The 21,003-nt window shown below is 40.1% G+C and overlaps 1 protein-coding gene across 1 annotated transcript; it reads right to left on the bottom strand.

Moving 5' to 3' along the window:
- Positions 1 to 680: 680 nt before the first annotated feature.
- On the bottom strand, positions 681 to 19,608 carry LOC121375172. The gene is made up of 11 exons (XM_041502452.1): positions 19,499 to 19,608; positions 16,497 to 16,850; positions 15,744 to 15,985; positions 13,154 to 14,906; positions 10,762 to 11,076; positions 9,089 to 9,661; positions 8,100 to 8,190; positions 7,287 to 7,454; positions 6,369 to 6,649; positions 2,116 to 2,301; positions 681 to 1,485 (listed from the first exon to the last, which is right to left on the bottom strand). Exons 2-11 carry the CDS (start codon positions 16,662 to 16,664, stop codon positions 1,381 to 1,383), a joined length of 3,882 nt encoding a protein of 1,293 aa, XP_041358386.1. The 5' UTR covers positions 16,665 to 16,850; positions 19,499 to 19,608; the 3' UTR covers positions 681 to 1,380.
- Positions 19,609 to 21,003: the final 1,395 nt, after the last annotated feature.

Raw genomic sequence — 21,003 nt, 5'->3', positions numbered from 1 at the left:
CCAGAGTCCTGCACACGCGCCTGGCGGACGATTTGTTTGTCAATATGCAATCAAGAGAAGCAAGTGAACCGAAAGCCATCAGGTCTAACGTTTTTAAAGTGGTGTTGCCATGTTCGTTCAGTTGCCATGCAACCTCCCCAATTTGACGTCCCAATATTCGTCATAGTACACGCCTGGAAGTTTATTTTGTTTAATGTCACCACTAGATCACACTGATTTATTAATCATTGACTGATGGATGTCAAACATATAGGGCCGAATTTACAACGCCTGTTTTAGACTTACGTAATGAATTAGGGGCCTACATACATTTACAATGCTTAAACACCTGTCTTACACGCGTGTAACTACATACATTTACAATGCTTAAACACCTGTTTATGCCTTACACGCATGTAACTACATATATTTACAGTGCTTAAACACCTGTTTATGCCTTACAAGCGTGTAACTACATACATTTACAATGCTTAAACACCTGCGTTTAAGAAAAACAGGCTTCGTAAATCTGGCCCTTGGTACGTCTGACACGTAGTCGTCGGAGAAACCTGCTACATTTTTTCCATTGGCAGCAAGGGCTGTTTTATATGTACTTTCCGACATACAGAAAAATACAATTTATAAGAAAGAGAGGTGGGTGAAAAACAAAAACTTGATAAAATTAATAACACGAAACATGCTTCTATACAGAGTTTATAGGATAATAAAATAAACAATTTCATATAGGCCTATATGTACAACATAATTATTTGTATTAAAATAATTATTACTATAATTTGAAATACACTCTTGCAACAAAATTGGTAAAAATATGTTGACTATTAAATGTTCTCTCCAAAAACTATTATATGACTGACAGAAAGACAGATAGAAGAATAGAAAGATGAACGGATTGACAAACCTAATTCAAAGTCATATATTTTTCAATTTCATGTACAGTATAGATTAAAATAAATTTTAAATAGTAAATAAATAATATATAAAACTCCACAGAATACTATACATTTTTTTACATATTTTAAAACTTACATAATTTCACTTCTTCACTTCTTTCTATTGTTATAAACATGCAATTTTTTTATATATATTTTTTTACACTGACATAATAAAATCGTAATTTTTATACAGACATATATATATATATATATACACGTATATATATATATATATATATATATATATATATATATATATATATATATATATATCTGTGACAAAATGATCCTGTTAGTTATGTCCATACGTTGTTTTTCATCAACTCACTAAAGGCCGTAAAGGTCGGAATGAGTTTTAAAATTATTTTATGTGTTTATTTGTTTAAATGATGCTGCCATGTTTGACCTCTTTTCCCCTCGTCTGCTCCACAAGGTATTGATGACATCACAGCGCGCGCAGGATCTGTCTCTGGGTTCTTTCATTGGCAGGTGGTACTGGATTTTCGGGGTCCTCAGTGTCGAGCAAAACCTCATCAATAACTTGTCTAGTCTACAAAATAAACAAACTGATAATATCAACTCAGTTCATTTTACAGGCGCGTGAACAGGGAATTGTGCAGGACGGGGGTCTAGATTGTGGCTAGCCAGAGTACTCTGACTGTAAGAGATCCAGACGGACATTTGGATGGTTGTGACGTTCTCATTAGTCAGAGACCAAGCTATGTAATGTAAGCGTCATAACCGTCCAGAGGTCCGACTTGCTCTCTTACAGTCAGAGTACTCAGGCTAAATTGTGGCCAACTACCAACTACATATAATAAAATAGACTTTTATTGGAGCGGGGGGGGGGGGGGGGGGGGGGGGAGGTCTGTGTGTGTCAACACTAACGTTCCCTCTGCACACATGCCTGGTTCATAATAATATATTAATAGTACGAAAAAACCCAAACTGCATGGATCTGAGGTACGTTCAGCCAACCGTTTGATGAACTGGTTTTTACGCTACACAATAAACCGAATGACCATTTCGAGAACGAGTCAAAAGAGTTTACAAAAACGTTGAAACGTAAAGCGAAAATTGGCTGGCTGTAAGGCTTGATTTCTATCGGACTAAATTTAAATAAATTAATTGTTAAACATTGATGTATTATCTTAGTACCGCATAACTGAGTAAATCTCACCCATTTGTACAGAGCAGCTACTCCAGGGCTGACACCTAAAGCCTGCTCGGGAATGTAGGTCTCCATGATCTGCCGGGCCCTGGCGGCGATCATTGGGTGCACTTCATCAATGACCAAATGATGCACGCGCCTGTTTAGACCAACAGAACCAATGGTCACACAGATTTGTTGACATCGTTTCCATTTCTGCAATAAATATAAGATGCTGTCAAAATGTTTGTCAAAAACGAAAGAGTTGCCATAACAGGCGTGTGTTACAACAGCTTGTTCTGAATGTGCACGTAAAACTCTAAGTCAAGTCAAGTCGGGTAAAACAGGTGTTAGTAGTGTTACAGGCCCGTTAGTGACTATCTTTAAACTAGCCAATCTAGGGGATTTGGGTGCTTAATCCATCACAAATTGCAACAGAAATGTTTTCTTTACAATACATTTGAGAGAGGTCTCTACTACAACATATTAAAAATGCTCCCGAATACACATTGACGAAATAGGCATAATTTGCATATATTCAATATGGCTACCAGAATGCCTAAAGACAACCTTTTTGATCATATAACAAGTACTAAACACGGTATTTCAATTTTAAAGTTTACTTGAGCATGAAGAACCTTTTAGAAGATATAAAATTTAGACGGGCACTTTCTTAATTTGCATAAATCCAATATGGCTGCCCAGATCCCTGGAAATGCCTTATTTTTAACTATATAAAATATCCAACGTCAACATTTTATTTGGTTTTGATGTCAAGGTTAGGGGTTAAACGCAAGACTTAGCCTTTTTATCACATTTTCAATTCATAACATTTGTCTGTGTATAATATGTTACCAAACCTTTAACATAATATTTGTCATCAAAATATATTTATCCTCTATATTTTAAGGATAAAGTGTTGGTATTATACATGGAACGTTTGAAGCATTTGGATAAATACAGGAAGACGACAGTAAAGCTCTCCAGGACAGAAACACACATTCAGTGTCATCTGTAAGTTATTAATACATGGTCTACTCCAGAGGCATGGGTGATGGGTCATAAGCATTTACGACTTAATTGTTCAACAAAGTTTCTGAGTACAGTGTTATTTAATAAACCACCACGGACAGTCGAGTTCTGCCTTGCGACAGGAACATCTTGGTGATAAACTCAAGTTGTGGTCAACATGCAGGCGGACAGTCGAGATGTGCCTTACGACAGCAACATCTTGGTGGTACACACTGATTTCTTTGGCCACCGACGGAGTCTCATTTCATGATTAGCAAAGGGTTTTTTGTTTTGTTTTAAATCAGTGCGTATAGATCTACATGTGTACTCTGCTATAGCATTTTCCATTAATTTATCATATACATTTTTTTTATTGCTTTTGTAGCTTTCATGTGTGTTTTCTTTAAAATATCTAAATATGGTTGCCTGAATAATCCGGCTTGTTGCACAAAAGTAGTGCGAATCAGTGGGGGGGGGGGGGGGGGCAGAGGGGGTAGTAGGCGTGGCTTAATGTTTTTCAGTTCATAGAGATATGAACGAAAAAAAGTAAGCACCTCTGGACCAATCAGATTGCCGTAAAGTGTATAGATGCAAAGAAAATTTAATTATTCCGGTTTGTTGCACAAATGTAGTGCGAGTCAGTGGGGAGTGGGGGAGGGAGTAGTAGGCGTGGTTTAATGTTTTTCAGTTCATAGAGATATGAACGAAAAAAAGTAAGCACCTCTGGACCAATCAGGTTGCCGTAAAGTGTATAGACGCAAAGAAAAGTTAATTATTTCAGTATGACCTGTTAAGCTACACTCCTCCTTTATTTGACAACAGTTTAATAGCGTGCTTCGACGTCCAACAGAGTGCTCGTGGGTGATGATTCTAATCTGTTAATTCGCCATGAAATGTACTTCATCCCTGAAACCAAAGCAGGGGCATACAAGTAACCACGATGCCGGAACGTAAAGCTCACAATGCTGCTTCTAGGTGCAAATGTCCTCGAGAACATCCTCCTTGTCCACGCCTTGTTAGGATGTCACACAACATCAAGTGTGTTTGGCATTGACCAAGGTGTTGTTTTAAAGCTACGTAAAACAGTGCAGACTTTAATCTCCAGGCAGAAGTGTTCAACATCAGACTGGCTACATATAAGGAAACTGCTACAGCTGAGGAAAGTGCACTGGTTAGTCTGTACAGTGGAAGCCAAAACGAATACACCTTGGACCAATTGAAGCTGCAATTATTCTACTAGAAAGTAGATTCCAGCACTTCCAGTGTTCAGCCTCACCCAGACATTGCCTGAAACATCTGCAAAATCAGAGCTTATCAGCACACGCAGACGTGAAGAGAGCACTGGAACCCACTGACTGGGGTTGGAAACCTCATTCCAGTAATGACAGAGATGCAGCACCAACAGCCTTGTCTGAAGTCATCAGATCCTCCTGCAAGACAGGCTGCACAACGATGAGATAGTCCTGTCGTAAGGCAGATCTCCCCTGCCAATATATCAGCTGCTGATAAAGAAAACTCTTCAATCGATGATTAGTATTATTCTCTTTGAGTAACCCTCAGAGAAGAAAATCACAAGGATAGATTTAAAGATGTTTAGGTGTGGTGTTATATAGAAACAAAGGTGCTAGTTTTATAGCCATTGAATGCATTTTAAATGAACTGGAGGTGGTGATCTATTAGATGACACTTGTCTGTGGTGATTGTGTTATATAGCTGAATCTGTGTCTATCCAGAGCAGTGCTGTTTGACTAGTTATATTGTCTGCCTATATTTATCCAAAAGTTGCATGTATATCATCAACATTATATCCCTAAAATATAGGATAAAATATACCTTGATTACAAATCTTATGTTAAACGTTTGGTAACATATTATACACGGACAAATGCAAATGCATCTCTGCGGTTAGTTTTTGGCCAATGACCTTCATTAGATATGAATTAGTCACACAATTATGTGTACGTGACCACAGTAAATGATCAATGATACTTTTTGTGAGAGATCTTGCCTCCAAAGCCATTTCCAAGGATGTTGGCAGCCATATCGGATTTATGCAAATTAAGAAAGTGCCAAAGAAAGATTTTACAACTTCTAAAGCCTACCGCAGACGACAGCTATCAGCTGAGTAAAAAGTTACTTGAGACTTTTTGCTTAGCTGATAGCTCTGAACAATTTCACCGCACATGATAAGCTAAGTGCTGAGCTACTTTGCTTACGACCGTAGCGATGACGTCACTTTGACGCAATGTTCGTGTTTTCATTGGTCAGTTAGTAAATTCAGTTCAGCTGATAGCTCACGTAGTCCGCACACGGTGAGATTTTTGCCACGCGTGATCAAACATATCAAACACGATAGATATTTTCCTCACGACCACGAGAGACGAAAACTCAGTAAAATTGCCCGCATACGAGAGCTATTAGCTGAGCAAAAAGTCTCAAGTAACATTTTGCTCAGCTGATAGCTCTCGTGTGCGGTAGGCTTAAAGGGTTCTCCATGCTCAAGAAATACATTTTAAAATCACTAAAATACCTTGCTTAGTATGGCCAAAAAGGTTGTCTTCGAGAAGTTTGGCAGCCATTGGCAACATTTTCCCCCACTATCGACTATGTATTTTGATAATCGATCCAATCGAGCCAAATGGATAAACGATTGTCAGATTAAATATATGTCACAGTGTAATCGATTTCGATCGTGCAGTTTTCTTAAGATTCGTACACACCCGTTGGTGAGAACATCATTTGTTATTTTTGATAACACATACTTGTTTACACATGCATATGTGTTAACAGTGGCAAGACATACGACAGGCTGCTCCTAGGTGATGACCAGGTCATCAATGCCATACATCCAATGAAAAGACAGTACGATCGAAATCGATTACACTGTGATGTATAGATAAACTGACACTCATTTGTCTGTGATGCGTAAGTTACTTAAAAGTGCAAAGGCTGTAAATAACCTTTAGCTGAAAGAGATGATAAAATGTGCTTAAAACCTGGTTTCTGAAGATATGTACGAAATCGATTAATACATTTGTTTCCGTTAACTACCATTTATCTTACAACTCGTTGCTTAAAAATGTAACTCGTTGTAAGATAAATGGCATCTAACGGCCACTCATGTATTATCCTCTATTTTCATGTTTCTGTTATGATTTTTTCATATTCTACTGGTTCCAATATCAACTAATAGATATAACAGTTGAATACATTTAGACCAACATGTCACTCATCTGTGTTCAATAATTATATTGGTTGAAAAGTTGACAGGCCTTTGTTATTCCTTCGGGGATCCCCAGCAACAGAAGCGCCGCCATAAACACTCGGTGCACGACCATAGATGGTTCGCGGTACCGGAAGATCTCGGCTAATGTCGGGATATCGATAACACCCAGCTTGAATCGCTTTTGTGACGTTCTCGCCAGAAGCTTCAGACTGGCCTTAGCGTGTACCAGGTCGTGGGACAAATCCTTCACAAAGCCGCGTCTTTGGATGGCTGATATTGCGCTTCTGAGTCCTTCCAAATCTTTCTGATCTATGTAGTCTCTCATTTCTGTAACGAGAGAAAATGAATTGATAATCTTCGTTGAATTTATTGACTAGGTTTTAAAGAGGTTTGTTGTTAATAACACTACGCATTTATTATTATGCTGTTTAAAGCGACCATTAAGTTAACTATTTTAACTCATATTTCCTTGCTTAGAATATTAATATAATTATGTATATTCAATGCATTTTATGATCTTCCTAGACTAAGACTGTGTGCAAAATGTGTGCGCATAAAGCCGTGAAGCCATCCTCCGTAGATTTTTCAATAATAATATTTCTTTATACTAGTATATGAAATTTTGGTAGTAGTAGTAGTAGTAGTAGTATTGGCAGTGGTAGTGGTGGTGGTGGTAGTGGTAGTATAAGTAGTAGTAGTAGTAATGGTGGTGGTAGTAATGGTCGTGGTGGTGGTGGTAGTAGTAGTAGTAGTAGTAGTAGTAGTAGAGTAGTAGTAGTAGCAGCAGCAGCAGCAGTAGTAGTAGTAGAGGAGTAGTAGTAGTAGTAGTAGTAGTAGTAGTAGTAGTAGTAGTAGTACAAGTAGTACCCATTGTGGTTTTGCACCGAACCCGATTCTACAATATACAGTTCAGTTGACCTAATTCAGTTGACAATACACACTACAATTATCGCTTGTTGTTTACCATCTCTGAGACTGAGCATGGACATTGTCCTGGTGGCCTGGGCGAATTCGACCGTGTCCACGGCGATGTTTTCTTTTTGCGCCTCTGTCACAGCCTCCTTCAGACCAAGTTTGTCTCGACTCTGGATGTTAGACAGGAGACGAGTTTTCAACACAGCCAGTCGTGATTCTGATAAAATTCATACAAATAATATAGATCAGTGGTATGATTAACTGTGACGTTTGATGAGATTCTGTTAAAAAAAAATTCATTAACACACACACACACACACACACACACACACACACACACTGTATACGTTAAACGTGTGTACTTATATGAATGTATTGAAAGAAACCAGTCTGTCTTAACCACCCACCAACCCATCAATCCAACATTCCACCCATCCATCCATCATTTCATTAATCCATCCATCATCCATCCATTCTTCATTATATCTATCCATCATTCCATTAATCCATCCATCCATTCATCATCCATCCATCCATCCACCCGTCTGTCCATCCATCATCCTTCATTCTATCCATCTACCCGTCTGTCCATCCATTATCCATCCATCTTTCATGCTATCCATCCATATGGTGCACCGATGATTAAAACTGTAAACACAAATATAGGTCACAAAAAAGCCAATGTTTCTTAAACATTCTTTAAAACTTTTAAATTCCACGTGACATCTCATTTTCCCTTAAATACAATGTTCCACTTTTATTAACACATTTAGATGTTTAAATCAGTTGTGTATTGTTAACGTTGTTATGCTTGAGAAACGATTTGGTATATGGTAACCTGGGTGTGGTGACGGATACGTACTGCGATAGTCATGCTCTGTCTTCTCGTAGTTTTGGCATGTCTTGTTGTTTTGTTCCGTCTTCCATCGAGCATACTCGGAAATCTGCATCAGCTAAGAAGCATGTTTTGGTTATGTGAATTTGGGGGAAATCTTAATAATTAATGCTATGGAATGTAAGCGAATATTACTATAATAATTGTAATAGTACTCAAACCAAGGTAAAGGTCAGTAAATATATTTCATAATTGTGTAAGTGTACTTCACCATAATACAATTATAATGAACATAACAGAACGTTTTTGTTGTTATTGATGTTATATAATTTTTATATCTGATTGCTGACACCATACTGTTTGGTATTGGGCAATAAACTGAACTGAATTGAATTGAATTGGTCCTGATAAAATTAGCAAAAATAACGAAAACATACTCCATTTTGTGTCGAATACACGCAGCAATATTTTTGTGTGTGTAGATGATTAATTTTGATGAACATGAAATGCACATGCAGTAATTGCTGCATGTGGCCTCAGACCACAATTAATTTCGCTATATGTTTCTATATAGCCTTAGTGGCTATAACATTTTTATTAATATCAGCAGGCCCGTGAAGTTTTGTATGTACCTTTGCTGCATGGGGGACACATACCCTGAAAAGGACAACCCCTGTTGTCCAGCTCTTTCTCCCAGCATATTGGTTTAAACAGACACACCCTCTAAAACAGGCCGGAGTACACCCATTTTACACAAAAAGCACTACCTTTGCATGGGCCGGAATTACCACAAACAAGTCTTCAATGTCAACAAGTTACACATGTTTACAAACTACATGCTCTCCCCTGTCACTTCAGTCAAACAGTTGCCACTTCATAGCTGTCTGCCATGAAATAATCACAGTCAAACAGCAGACTACTTGCGCGGTCAAATTTCCGGATTTTGGGACAACCAAATGGGAAGATAACTGTAATCTGAGGCCATGTGCGTAACGTTTACTCGATGAAGTACTTACGTCCTTTTCAGAGTCCGAGTCAGACGGGCTGGTCCATGATCCATACTTATCGCCTCCAGCGCCTTCAGAAACCTGACTGGTTGTCGTCTTCTCCAGGTCCAGCTGTTTCATGACGTCCCGTGAGCTAACTCCGCCGTGTACTGCTGGCGTTCTGGGGTGTTCTTTGCGTCCTGGTGGTTTCTTGTCCAAATCTTCCTTCTTCTCCGCATGGTGCCCCGACGGATCGCCAAAGCTGTACAGAAAACGACCAACATCTACCACAGGGATTTTAGCCGATATCCGTTTCGCTGGAGTGGATTTCGCTGGACGAGTTTTAGCTGGTTGACTTTTTGAAGCTGAAAGCTTTGCCGAGAGGATTTTAGTCAGTCGAATTTGTATTGCACTAAAGTCGTTGTATAGAGACGATTTTTTGTTTTCTTTTTTCCCTTTGTCGTAGCTGTGCGTTTTCGATCGATTCTTTGTTAGTGACTCCTTCTGCGTTGTTTTTTTCAAACCGGTGCGTTTATTTGGTGCTTTCTTTTTGGTCCTTGGTCCTACGGCATTGCTGCTCGTGTTCATGTGTTTTTCTACCGGCTGAAACGATTTCATTGGTTAGAAGAAATAAGGACATGCGTGCAGAGCCGTATTAGTGAACAGGTACCGGCCTCGGTGGTGTCGTGGTTAAGCCATCGGACATACGGCTCGTAGGTACTGGGTTCGCAGCCCGGCACCGGCTCCCACTCAGAGCGAGTTTTAACGACTCGGTGGGTAGGTGTAATACCATTACACCCTCTTCTTTGTGACTAGCCACTAACAACTAACTCACTGTCCTGGACAGCGTGCTTGAACCTTAATTGGATATAAGCACGAAACTATGTTGAGATCAGATCAAATTAGATCAGATAAGATCAGTAAACAGGCCGACTAGGCACAGGCATAGGATACCAAATTTAAGAGGTCGGAAAAATCTTGAAACTGGTTTGTTTTGGTTTTTTGGTGTTTGTTTTTTTGTGGGGTCTTTTTTTGTTTTTGTTTTGTATGCTGCACGACATGTAATAATCTACTCTTTATTCCATATGACCCCCTCCACCACCACCACCGCAACTGATTTCAGATTGTGGTTTTGGAGGCGTGCATCTTTATGGCAAAACTATTAGTGGCTTTGAGGCACCAAATAATCCAGTATGTTTGCATGCATGTATGTGCTAACACGTGGGTCGATTTTTAATATTTTGAGGTAACATGGCAAGTGTGGCTTCGGTTCAGTGACAACAATTAGGGCACCAAGAAGTTGTAGAGGAACCTAGGTAAAACTGTTTGGTTGCTAAAAATCGAGATTAAAAATAAAATTGTAAATTGTTTCGCAAAACTGTTAACTTTTTTTTTTTTTTTGCAATTAAGAATACACATACAACATGGGATGTATGGGAAAAGGCACAGTAGCAAATCAGGTTGGGCATGATATTCCCCCCCCCCCCCCCTTTCCATCGATAACATCCAATTTTGGGGGAACAACAGCATTTGCAATCGGTGCCGTGGTGAAATTCGAACCCTGCCAGTAACAAACCTAAATATTTACAATCAAGATAAAACTCGAGTCCAGACTATTGCATGTAGTTCATTATATAATCGAACGATAATGGTAAATGAATATATATCGTACGCCGTCAGCATTTAAAGCAGGCAACTCTTACCAATATTGTAGTTTCTGTACCGTGGTCGCCCGATTCCAATTTGTCTGCTGAGATTATGTGGAAGCTTTTCGAAAATTCGCAGTCTGCAATTATTGGAAAAGCAGCGTCCGCAGCTTCTCCTGTGTCAAGTGTGGCCGTGGTTTTGTCGCCAGTGACAAACTGCGGCGGTATGTCGTCGTCATCGACATCGCACACAACATCGGGGTTGATTGGTGGATGGCGCCATTTTCCTTCGTTCTCAAGTCGGTTAATTCGCTGAATCGCCATTTGGTAGCTATTATCCTGTAGTCTTTGCATTTCAGATTGGGACAGAATCTGCATTTGAAAACAAACAATGTGACTGATTAGCTGTAGTTGTTTACGTTTGGTGATGACTGAATTATTGACGTTACCTTAAACTTGACGCTAACCTTAACCCTAACTCATACTTAACTAATCCTGGCACATTGGACTCTACCCTTAACCCCTAATTTATACTTAACACTGAATCTTACCTTAACCATAACTCTAGCCTTTACCCTTAAAATCCGAACCAAATTCAGAAATTGTTAACAACTACGATAAATTACTCTCCAACCTTTAATTACTGTTAGATTTTCTCCACTTTTTGTCCAAACATAAATCGTGAAAAAAAAAAACATTACAGTGACACAGATTCTATGTAGGAGACTGTAACAATGTCACCGATATCGATTTCGCTGAGATTGCATAGGGCAAAAAACATGCAATTTTTCACCATCTGCCATTTTGCTTCTTCTTTTTTTGTGTGTGCAATACTCTTGAAGAGGTGTGAAAGCCTCCAAAGTATGTGACGTAATTAATCTGACGTAATGATGAGTGCATGTCATGACGTTGTTAGATTACGTCATATCGACCCACCCCTCTTAAAGAGTATTCCATAAACAAGCAAAATGACAGACGGCAAAAAAACTGGATGTATTTTGCCCTATGCAATTTCAGCTATGTCGATATCGGTGACGACATCGTTACAATCTCGTATGTGGAAGCTGTGTCACTGTAATTTTACGTTTTGTGTCTGGACAAAATTTTGTGAATATCTAACTGTAATTAAAGGTAGGAGAGTAATTTATCGTAGTTGTTAATAATTTGGTTCGGATTTTAACTCATACTTAATCCTGACTCTAACCTTAATCCCCAACTCATACTTAACCCTGCATCTTACCTTAACCCTAACTCATACTTAACCCTGACTCTGTTACCGTAACCCTGGCTCTTATTACCCTGACTCATTCGTAATACTGACTCGTGTTTAACCCTGAGTCTTTGAGTCTTACCTTAACCCTGGCACATACTTAACCCTGACTCTTTCCTAACCGTATCTCATTCTTAAGCTCGACTCTTATCTTAACCCTGACTCTTTCCTTAGCCATGGCTTTTTTCATAACCCTGACTCTTGCTGACTCTAACCACAACCCTGGGTTAAATAAATACAGGATAATAAACGAGTTACCAGTTATTATCAAATTTATGTGAGTGACAAGTGAAATTATTTCACGATGGACATAAATATGATAATAACGGGTACCAAGTTTGTTATTCTATTTATTACCCCAGCTATTTGAACACTGAAACCAGAACGACATAAACGCAAACGCTTTCAACTACGTGACGTCATTGTGTGTGCTTTCCCAAATCGTGATGACGTCATATTTGGTACCGACAAGGTGATTGGTTTGTTGGCGTCAAATCGTCCAATAGTAGTGCACGTTAAAACAATGCATGATTATGTTTTCAGTGAGAAATTATGATTTTTAGTTTCCCCGTTATGAGTGCCTGCTGGAGTAATAAACACAAATTAACCGTGACTCTTGCCGTAACCCATATTAACCCTGACTAACCGTAACCCTGAATCTTACTTAACCCTGACTCTAACCTTAACCCTGACTCATACCCTAACCCTGACACTTATCTTAACCCTGAATAATGTATCGTTTCCTTAATAAAAGCAATACTTACATTTATCTGAATTGATTCACACCCCACCAGTATCAACAGCTGTTTTTGTTATTTTCTTTCCAAACCGTCAACCCCAAAAATTAGTGACGTCACCCCCAGGTTGATATCTTAAGTCCTCCAGAAGCTGACGTCATAACAAATATTCCCCGCCGTAAATAACACATTCTGCCCGAACCTTAGGTAGATATACAAAGATGTAGCGCCCATTACGCACAGTATGCACGTTCGTAATGCCAAAAAATCCGGCAATAGGTCGAGGCTATCTGAAAATATCCTCTTCCCTGTTTTCAGTGATTTAGTTTCCCCAATAAAGCGGCGTGCTTAATGCTTTTTTTTTCTGGCTACGCCCCTGATATATGCACGGTAAACTACGATTACCTGAGTGACCTGATACAAAATCTCGAACTGTACTCACCGTAAATTCGACAAGTGAGGAATACGACGATAACCGTTTGTCCATACAAGCTGCGACTTTGCAGACAGATTTAGAACTACACTCTTCAGTTTCAATATAACCTTCCCACAAACTGTCTCTCTTTCGCTGCAACTTGTATTTTCTCCATATGCTATTCGCAATCACGCTGTGTGCACCAGGTACGGTCAAGGAAACAAATACGCTGCATTTAGCTGCTAGGTATTTCTTTTTGGGAGAATGGAGTATGTAATTCGATTTCCAACCGTCCAGATAACATGGCGGTTCGGTGGGAAACTCCCTCGAGGGCCAGTTGCAGTGTATAATGGCATTGTAAACCTCAACAAAACCCTCGTCGTTGTTGGGATTTCTGCTGGACAGACGAAAGTGGTAGAGACCATGTCTGGGAAATTTCAGATGAATTATTACGTCACTGGCACGCCTGTGCTGATTTAAACATGCCGTGAGTTGCTCTGTGTTACCTTTTTCGTCACAGTAATACAGTTTGGGTGACAGAAGAACAGGTTTGAACAACAGAAACCTCAAGGAGATCTTCCCGTTTTCTGGGGAGTATATGACCGGCGACTGGGGACTGATGAGTGTCAAGCCAAGACGACCACAGGCATTCTTCACGCCGACTCGACCGCAGGCCTCCTTTGGGTACGGCGTGGGTTCCTCCAGGATGTCAGAACAGCGAATTAAATAGGTGCATACATTTCGAAACTGGCTATTTCCGTTTTTTTCCGTTGCTAATATTTTCAGACAATAGTCTCCCTGTTTTGGAGGATTAACGCTGAATATGACTTGCCCATTCTCAATTCTGTTCAGAGCATAGGCGTCATAACATTTAGAAGTAATTAAATCTTTCTTCGTCAGCTTCTGGTCAAATATCAGCCGTTTTGACAAACTGAAGACAATTTCCACTTTGCCATCAATCGTATTTGCTATTCCTTCAAAATGGCTGACTGGAATCATACCAGCGGCGTCTGCTGCTATTCCAGGTCCCCATTCCACGAGTTCGTTGTGCGGGAATCCACAAAATGGTTGCTCAACGTAGAAACACTGGACAAGGTACGAACGTAGATGATACATCTTTTTATTTTTCTGATTAGAGCTGTCTTTGCCAAACAAATCAAATACATACTGACCATGTTCGGGAGGTGTTATCGAATACTTGACGAGATGGTTTCTCCGGTTCGTTTCCAAGAACACAAACTCTTTTAAATTCTGTGGTGCTTCTGCACAATCATTTCCGTCTATCTTCCTCAACCGATACGAAAACTGCATTGGGATATTTTTAGAAAAGGCGAATTCAAACGAAGTTTCACCATTTGTCGTCTGTACAACTAACCTGTCTTGATGAATTGCCCGGATTGAGTAAAACGAATAGTGAGGCGTCAAATACGACATGGTCATAAACTCTGCATTCTTCACTGGCTTTGATAACAGTTGCCAGTGCTCGACGTTTGGAAAATGTGACACAATCAAGTCTTTCGCATTTGTCAGAAAATAGAAATCGTTAAGAAAGGATGCCAGCGATCTCCGTCCATCTTTTCCAGGTTTCAGGTCCGCACTGCCAGACTCTTTACTTTCTTTCCAGTAGATGGCGCCCATGTGACAATCTACCAATCGCCAGCGTCCTTCTAACAAGACAGACACCCAGACCCAGGTTGTGAGCTTGCAGACTGTTGGACAAGGTTCCTTGGGAAACACTTTACGGACGCCTGCTATCCTCACACACTCTATGTTGGCTAAACTGGAAAATGAAAAGAAATGCAGCGTGACAACTCTTTAGTTTTTATATTTCGTTGTTGTTGTTTGTTTTTGTTGGGGTGTTTTTTTTTATCTTTTGTAACATATAGTTAAACCTGCTATAGAGGTCATTTGAAACCGCACGGATAATCGTCGTGTGTCGTGAAAATGTCCTTTACAAATAAACGCATATGTTTGCAGTTGTGATTAACTGAATGAATGAATGAATGAATGAATGAATGAATGAATGTTTAACGACACCCCAGCACGAAACATACATCAACTATTGGGTGTCAAACTGAGGTTTGGTGGTGTTTTTGTTGTTTTTTTGCTTTGCTTTTTTTTCATCTTCTGAATGTTTCTAGAACCGAGACTAGAAATTACCTCCCAGTAATTTCGTACGTATGAATTTTTTATATATATATATTAGAAAGTAAAATGAAGTGACACTGATATTCTAAACATGAAACTGTATTTAACATGTAACTTTAGTTGTTAAAATGACTACGTGTTTGTTAGGTTCAGACTATCAACTATCACGATAAGTTGATCAACTCGATGGTTGCGTTGTAATTTTCTCCAACTCCCGAATCGCGATTTACAACGGGTGTGCTCAGATTAATAACTAACCTGACGTTGGAGTTGTATGCGAAGAGAATCGAGTTGTAACAGCGTTTAGACTAGCAAGTGGACAGTCGCAGAACTCCAGAGATCGGCGAGTTGGGCAACTCCGTCGTTAAAGTTGGTAGTCTGAACGTAGCATTAGTCTGAAACATTTGATAATGATAGCAAACACAAAACAGTCCCTTTAAATGATTTCATTTCTAATTCTAGTTATTACTTAGCCATATCTCTGTAAACATCTGCATATTCCAAACTCCCCGTTTTCACTTTATGCAGTAGTACGCATGCGTAATCGTTTGGCAGTTTCTTAACATCCGGGTCATCGTAAATTGGAAGATCGAAGTTCTGCGCAGTGATCCATCGAAACAGTGCACGTGCAATCTCGATCTCATCGTTTGCTGGTTGGATTAGGTACCTGACGACGTCGCGTAAGGGTTTTCTGAACAGATGGTCTGGTATCTAAAACATACAAGACTGCATTCATTAAAGACTGGTATAACAAAGCAGGCACGGCGGAAACAAGTAGACATTGGGGAGGGGGGGGGGGGGTGAGATCGAGGGCGCAAAGCAAAGATTTTGTAGGGTGTTCGGGGTATGAATCCCGTAAAAATTTTAAATCTAGATGTCCTGAAATGCAATTTCCTGCATTCTACAAGTAAAATTCATATCTGTCTTAAGATTTACTACCAGTAATATTTTTTATTCAGAATAATTGGGGGACTAGAACTACCCTGCTCCGTCGTGCCTGCAAAGGCCGTGGTATGTGCTATCCTGTCTGTGGGATGGTGCATATAACCATCCCTTGCTACTAATGGGGAAATGTAATGTTTCTCTCTAAAACTTGTCACAATTACCAAATGTTGGACATCCAATAGCCGACGATTAATAAATCAAGGTTCTCTAGTGGTGTCGTTAAACAAAACAAATTTAAGTTGGTAAAAACAAATAACCATGAACATAGAGTACTTACACTCAGCGCATGTTTATCAATAACCGCCATTCTGCTGTGGTCGAGTTCCTCCCGTTTAGCGACACCGCGACGATAATGGTAGGTAACTCCGTCCACCTCATTCTCCGACCAACTGACCATCAGGGACGGCTGTATCTCACTTTTCTGCCCTTTGTAGTTGTAGTACATTTTACTGTCAGAACGGGAAACTCGGCTGTTACCTGGTTTTCTTCTTCCTTTGGTTGGTTTTTGTTGTTGTTGTTGTTGTTGTTTGGGGATTCACTTTCTCTTTTGGAGGCTTTTAGTCCTTACAACTTCTTCATTTTCTATTGAATCATCCAGCATTTTGATCCTAATCTTGTTATTTCGGTTTACCTGAAATTGATATATACTTGTACCACGCTTTGGTGTCGGTCCCTTTGATTTTACCCGTGATGTATCCTATAGTTAGACCATGGGCGTATCTAACCTAAATTTTGGCGATTGCTGAATGGCTTTAGACGGCAACTGAACGTTGTCCACCCATTTCAACCAATCGCATACTTTTATTTCATGGGCGGATCCAAGGGGGGGGGGGGACCAGGGGGACGCGTCCCCCCAAAAAATTGTTCAAATGCCCTCAAAATGTCCAAGTGCCCTTTTTGTTTGTAGAATTTTTTTTTTTTTAAGTAAACAATAATTATATTGTAGATAAATGAAATCAAGATTTTCGTGTACATGCGCAAGCTTGCAGATATGTGTCTGTGTTATTGAGTCTCAATGGGGCCCCATTGAGGTTCTAACGCGAGTGACGCCAATTTACTTCATTATTGCTAGTATATTATGACGTAGAACTGTAGGAATTCATATTAATTGTAAATATCAAAACTTGTAGTAAGGTGCCCTTTTGACGAGTCAATGTGCCCTTCTTTTTTGGTCCCCCCCTAAAAATATTTCCTGGATCCGCCCATGTATTTTGTCTGTCTAAATCATGAAGAACGACCGAAAAGCCGTCGGTGGCGTCGTGGTTAAGCCATCGGACTACAGGCTGGTAGGTACAGGGTTCGCAGTCCGGTACCGGTTCCAACCCAGAGCGAGTTCTTAAGGGCTCAATGGGTAGGTGTAAGGCCACTACACCCTCTTCTCTCTCACTAACCATTAACCAACTAACAACTAACCCACTGTCCTGGACAGACAGCCCAGATAGCTGAGGTATATGCCCAGGACAGCGTGCTTGAACCTTAATTGGATATAAGCACGAAAATAAGTTGAAATGAAATGAAAAGCCGTCTTAATTCGTAGTGCTGCATGCTCCGCCCATTTGAGAGAATGAACCAATGAAATTCCGTCTTAATAGGTTAGAAGTCATTTAAATGGTTCTTCAGAAATAAGAATGGGCTACGCTTCGCTCCGCCCATTCTGATTTCTGAAGAAACATCTTAGTGCCTTCTAACCTATATGACATCGGTAGATCCATTCAACTGATCGGGGTTTTTTCTCGTTCCAAAAACCGTGGTATGTGTTTTCCTGTCTGTGGCAAAGTGCATATATTTGGCGGGTTTCCTCTGATGACTACGAGTCAGAATTACCAAATGTTTGACATCCAAGAGCCGATGATTAATTAATCAATGTGCTCCAGTGGTGTCGTTAAAGAAAACAAACTTTAATTTTTTTTTTTAAACTATACGAAGAAACGTCTTAATGCCATCTAACCTATACGAAGAAAGTTACGCCTACATGCGACATATACAATGTAGTTCAGCAGGAAGTAAATTAGTACATTGTTTTAAAACGTAACACTTTCACTAACAGTAATAAAGTTACAATAAATATGTAAAAATAAAATAATTATTTTGTTCCCAAAACAAACCCCACCCAACCCTAAGTTATATTTACATCATCCTTTTACGAGATTCGTCTAGTTAGGCCACGGTTATTGCAGCTGTTGAGTGACGGGTATGATCCGAGGGCGTAGCAATGGTACCACGCCCACATTAATGACATCACTATGGTCGCGAAAAATGCTTCGTAGTCCGAATCGGACATATCAAATGTGTGGGTTTTGCAATTTATTGGGTCCGCCTTGGACTACTTGCTTCGATTAGCCTATATGGGGAAACATGTCGGGAATACTAATTCATTAAGATGACGACTTAGATGACATGACAGGCGCGGATACAAGGAGAGAGTGCTTCGTAACTTCACCTCGAAATTTAGAAAGAAATGTTTTATTTAACGACGCACTCAACACATTTTATTTACGGTTATATGGCGTCAGACATATGGTTAAGGACCACACAGATTTTGAGAGGAAACCCGCTGTCGCCACTTCATGGGCTACTCTTTCACGACAGGCAGCAAGGGATCTTTTTTTTTGCGCTTCCCCAAGGCAGGATAGCACAAACCATGGCCTTTGTTTAACTAGTTATGGATCACAGGTCGGTGCAAGTGGTTTACACCTACCCATTGAGCCCTGCGGAGGACTCACTCAGGGTTTGGAGTCGGTATCTGGATTAAAAATCCCATGCCTCGACTGGGATCCGAACCCAGTACCTACCAGCCTGTTGACCGATGGCCTAACCACGACGCCACCGAGGCCGGTCGAAATTTAGAGTGCCCCGGAAAAAAAGAACTGTTTAGCAGGTTAATACAGGGCCGTAGCTACCATTTTGTGTGTGTGGGTGGGAGGGCAGATGAATTCTTGGAATGAACGAGCATGGAAGGTGCAAACCTCTAGGAAGCCATTTTGCAGTCATTATAGGGAGGTTACATACTTAAAACGTCAATATCAATAAACAGTTGTCGCCCTCCCCCCCCCCCCCCTCCCCCCCCCCCAAATCTCCGCTGGTTACAGCCCTGGAATACGATGCATTCATTGGGTTCAGTGGGGAACGTAATATACTGATATGGGAACACATGGTATTTAAGACCATATTTAATTCACTATTAGAGAAGATATACCTGTATAAAGTACAGAAATGTAATGTGGGATTGAATGTCAGTACTTTTAATATTAAACTCAACAACAAAATAATAATACTTACGTAAGGTTACATCTTCCCAGTTAATGTAGCATCGATCACATCACAATGTTTTTTACGTTGTCTGTAACAGTTGTCACAGTAACTTCCCGTGACGTCAGTTGATTGTCTAAATGACGCAGATTCCAAATGACGTGGACAGTCATGACTGTTGAGACTGCTCCTAGATGAACCACTATCAGATGCTTCGTCTACGATTGCCACACCTGAACCTGTCTAAAGACGGAGATCAATGGACATTTAGACAGCTGTGATGGCAAGCATCCATCAACAAGGAATGTACTTCCCCACCGGTGGTTGTGCCAGTCATTCATGATGCTAATAATTGTCAGATTTGGGTAGTGTTCAGCCACTGTGCTATAGTGTTGTTGTTTACAAACTTTAACTTTTAGGCCATCAGTCTACAGGCTGGTAGGTACTGGGTTCGGATCCCAGTCGAGGCATGGGATTTTTAATCCAGATACCGACTCCAAACCCTGAGTGAGTGCTCCGCAAGGCTCAATGGGTAGGTGTAAACACTTGCACCGACCAGTGATCCATAACTGGTTCAACAAAGGCCATGGTTTGTGCTATCCTGCCTGTGGGAAGCGCAAATAAAAGATCCCTTGCTGCCTGTCGTAAAAGAGTAGACTATGTGGCGACAGCGGGTTTCTTCTAAAAACAGTGTCAGAATGACCATATGTTTGACGTCCAATAGCCGATGATAAGATAAAAAAAATCAATGTGCTCTAGTGGTGTCGTTAAATAAAACAAACTTTACTTTTAAAGAAATATCCTTTTCTTTTCCTACAAATTTACTACGCAGACTGAGTCGACATACAAATAAATCGACTTTCTCCAGCAAGGTAGTACGGGTATGGGGAATTTTAGCGTACTTAGATCAGAAAAGTGTTCAAGCATCTGAGGTCTCACTACACAGATGTCATCTGCCATTGAAACCCATGTTAAATTGCCCAACTTCAAACGAAGATTGCCAATAGAACGGGTTCTCGTTGGCACTAACAACATACACCATTGCGAACATACATTATATAAGCATTTATTTTCACTCCAAAATTGAGAACATTTCCGTCTCAGTTTTTCGCTATATGACCGCATCTGGCTGTAGTACCGGTCCGAACAGGTGGTTCATTAACCGATTTACTCCGGCTGTCATTTGCGCTATATACCCATGTCCCAAAAGGTCGATGCACAATATTACAAAATAACATGGGCAAAATACAGCCAGAAGGCTTACCATTAAACATACATATTGTTTTAATTCTTCTTTCCTAGAAGTGAATATGTGAACCATAACGTGTCACAATTAAGAACTATAGTGGACCGTCATCAATCAACTCTCACCCGGAAGTGATCTGTGTAGTGAGACCTGACTTGGCCAGAGAGTTCTGCCTACAACAGGGAGCAAGGAAGGTTACTATAGGTTGCACTATACCAATTAATTTCCGGCTGGGTCGGAGTTCGAGGTGTACCGAACTTTTGATAGAGAAGTTAACACCACAAGTCCT

This window comes from Gigantopelta aegis, chromosome 6 (genome assembly GCF_016097555.1).
Source record: "Gigantopelta aegis isolate Gae_Host chromosome 6, Gae_host_genome, whole genome shotgun sequence".
In the NCBI taxonomy this organism is placed as follows: Eukaryota; Metazoa; Mollusca; class Gastropoda; order Neomphalida; family Peltospiridae; genus Gigantopelta; species Gigantopelta aegis.
The sequence above is the reverse complement of the archived record's forward strand: the minus strand, read 5'-3'. Positions and strand labels throughout refer to the sequence as shown.

What these genes read in the sequence shown, in the direction of transcription:
- LOC121375172 (XM_041502452.1), bottom strand. Translation starts at nt 16,664, where the DNA reads ATGTACTACAACTACAAAGGGCAGAAAAGTGAGATACAGCCGTCCCTG. An exon ending in TTGATAAACATGCGCTGAGT is followed by an intron (nt 15,986 to 16,496) that starts GTAAGTACTCTA and finishes TGTATGTTTTAG; the next exon opens with ATACCAGACCATCTGTTCAG. An exon ending in GACAGAGCATGACTATCGCA is followed by an intron (nt 7,455 to 8,099) that starts GTACGTATCCGT and finishes GAATTTTATCAG; the next exon opens with AATCACGACTGGCTGTGTTG.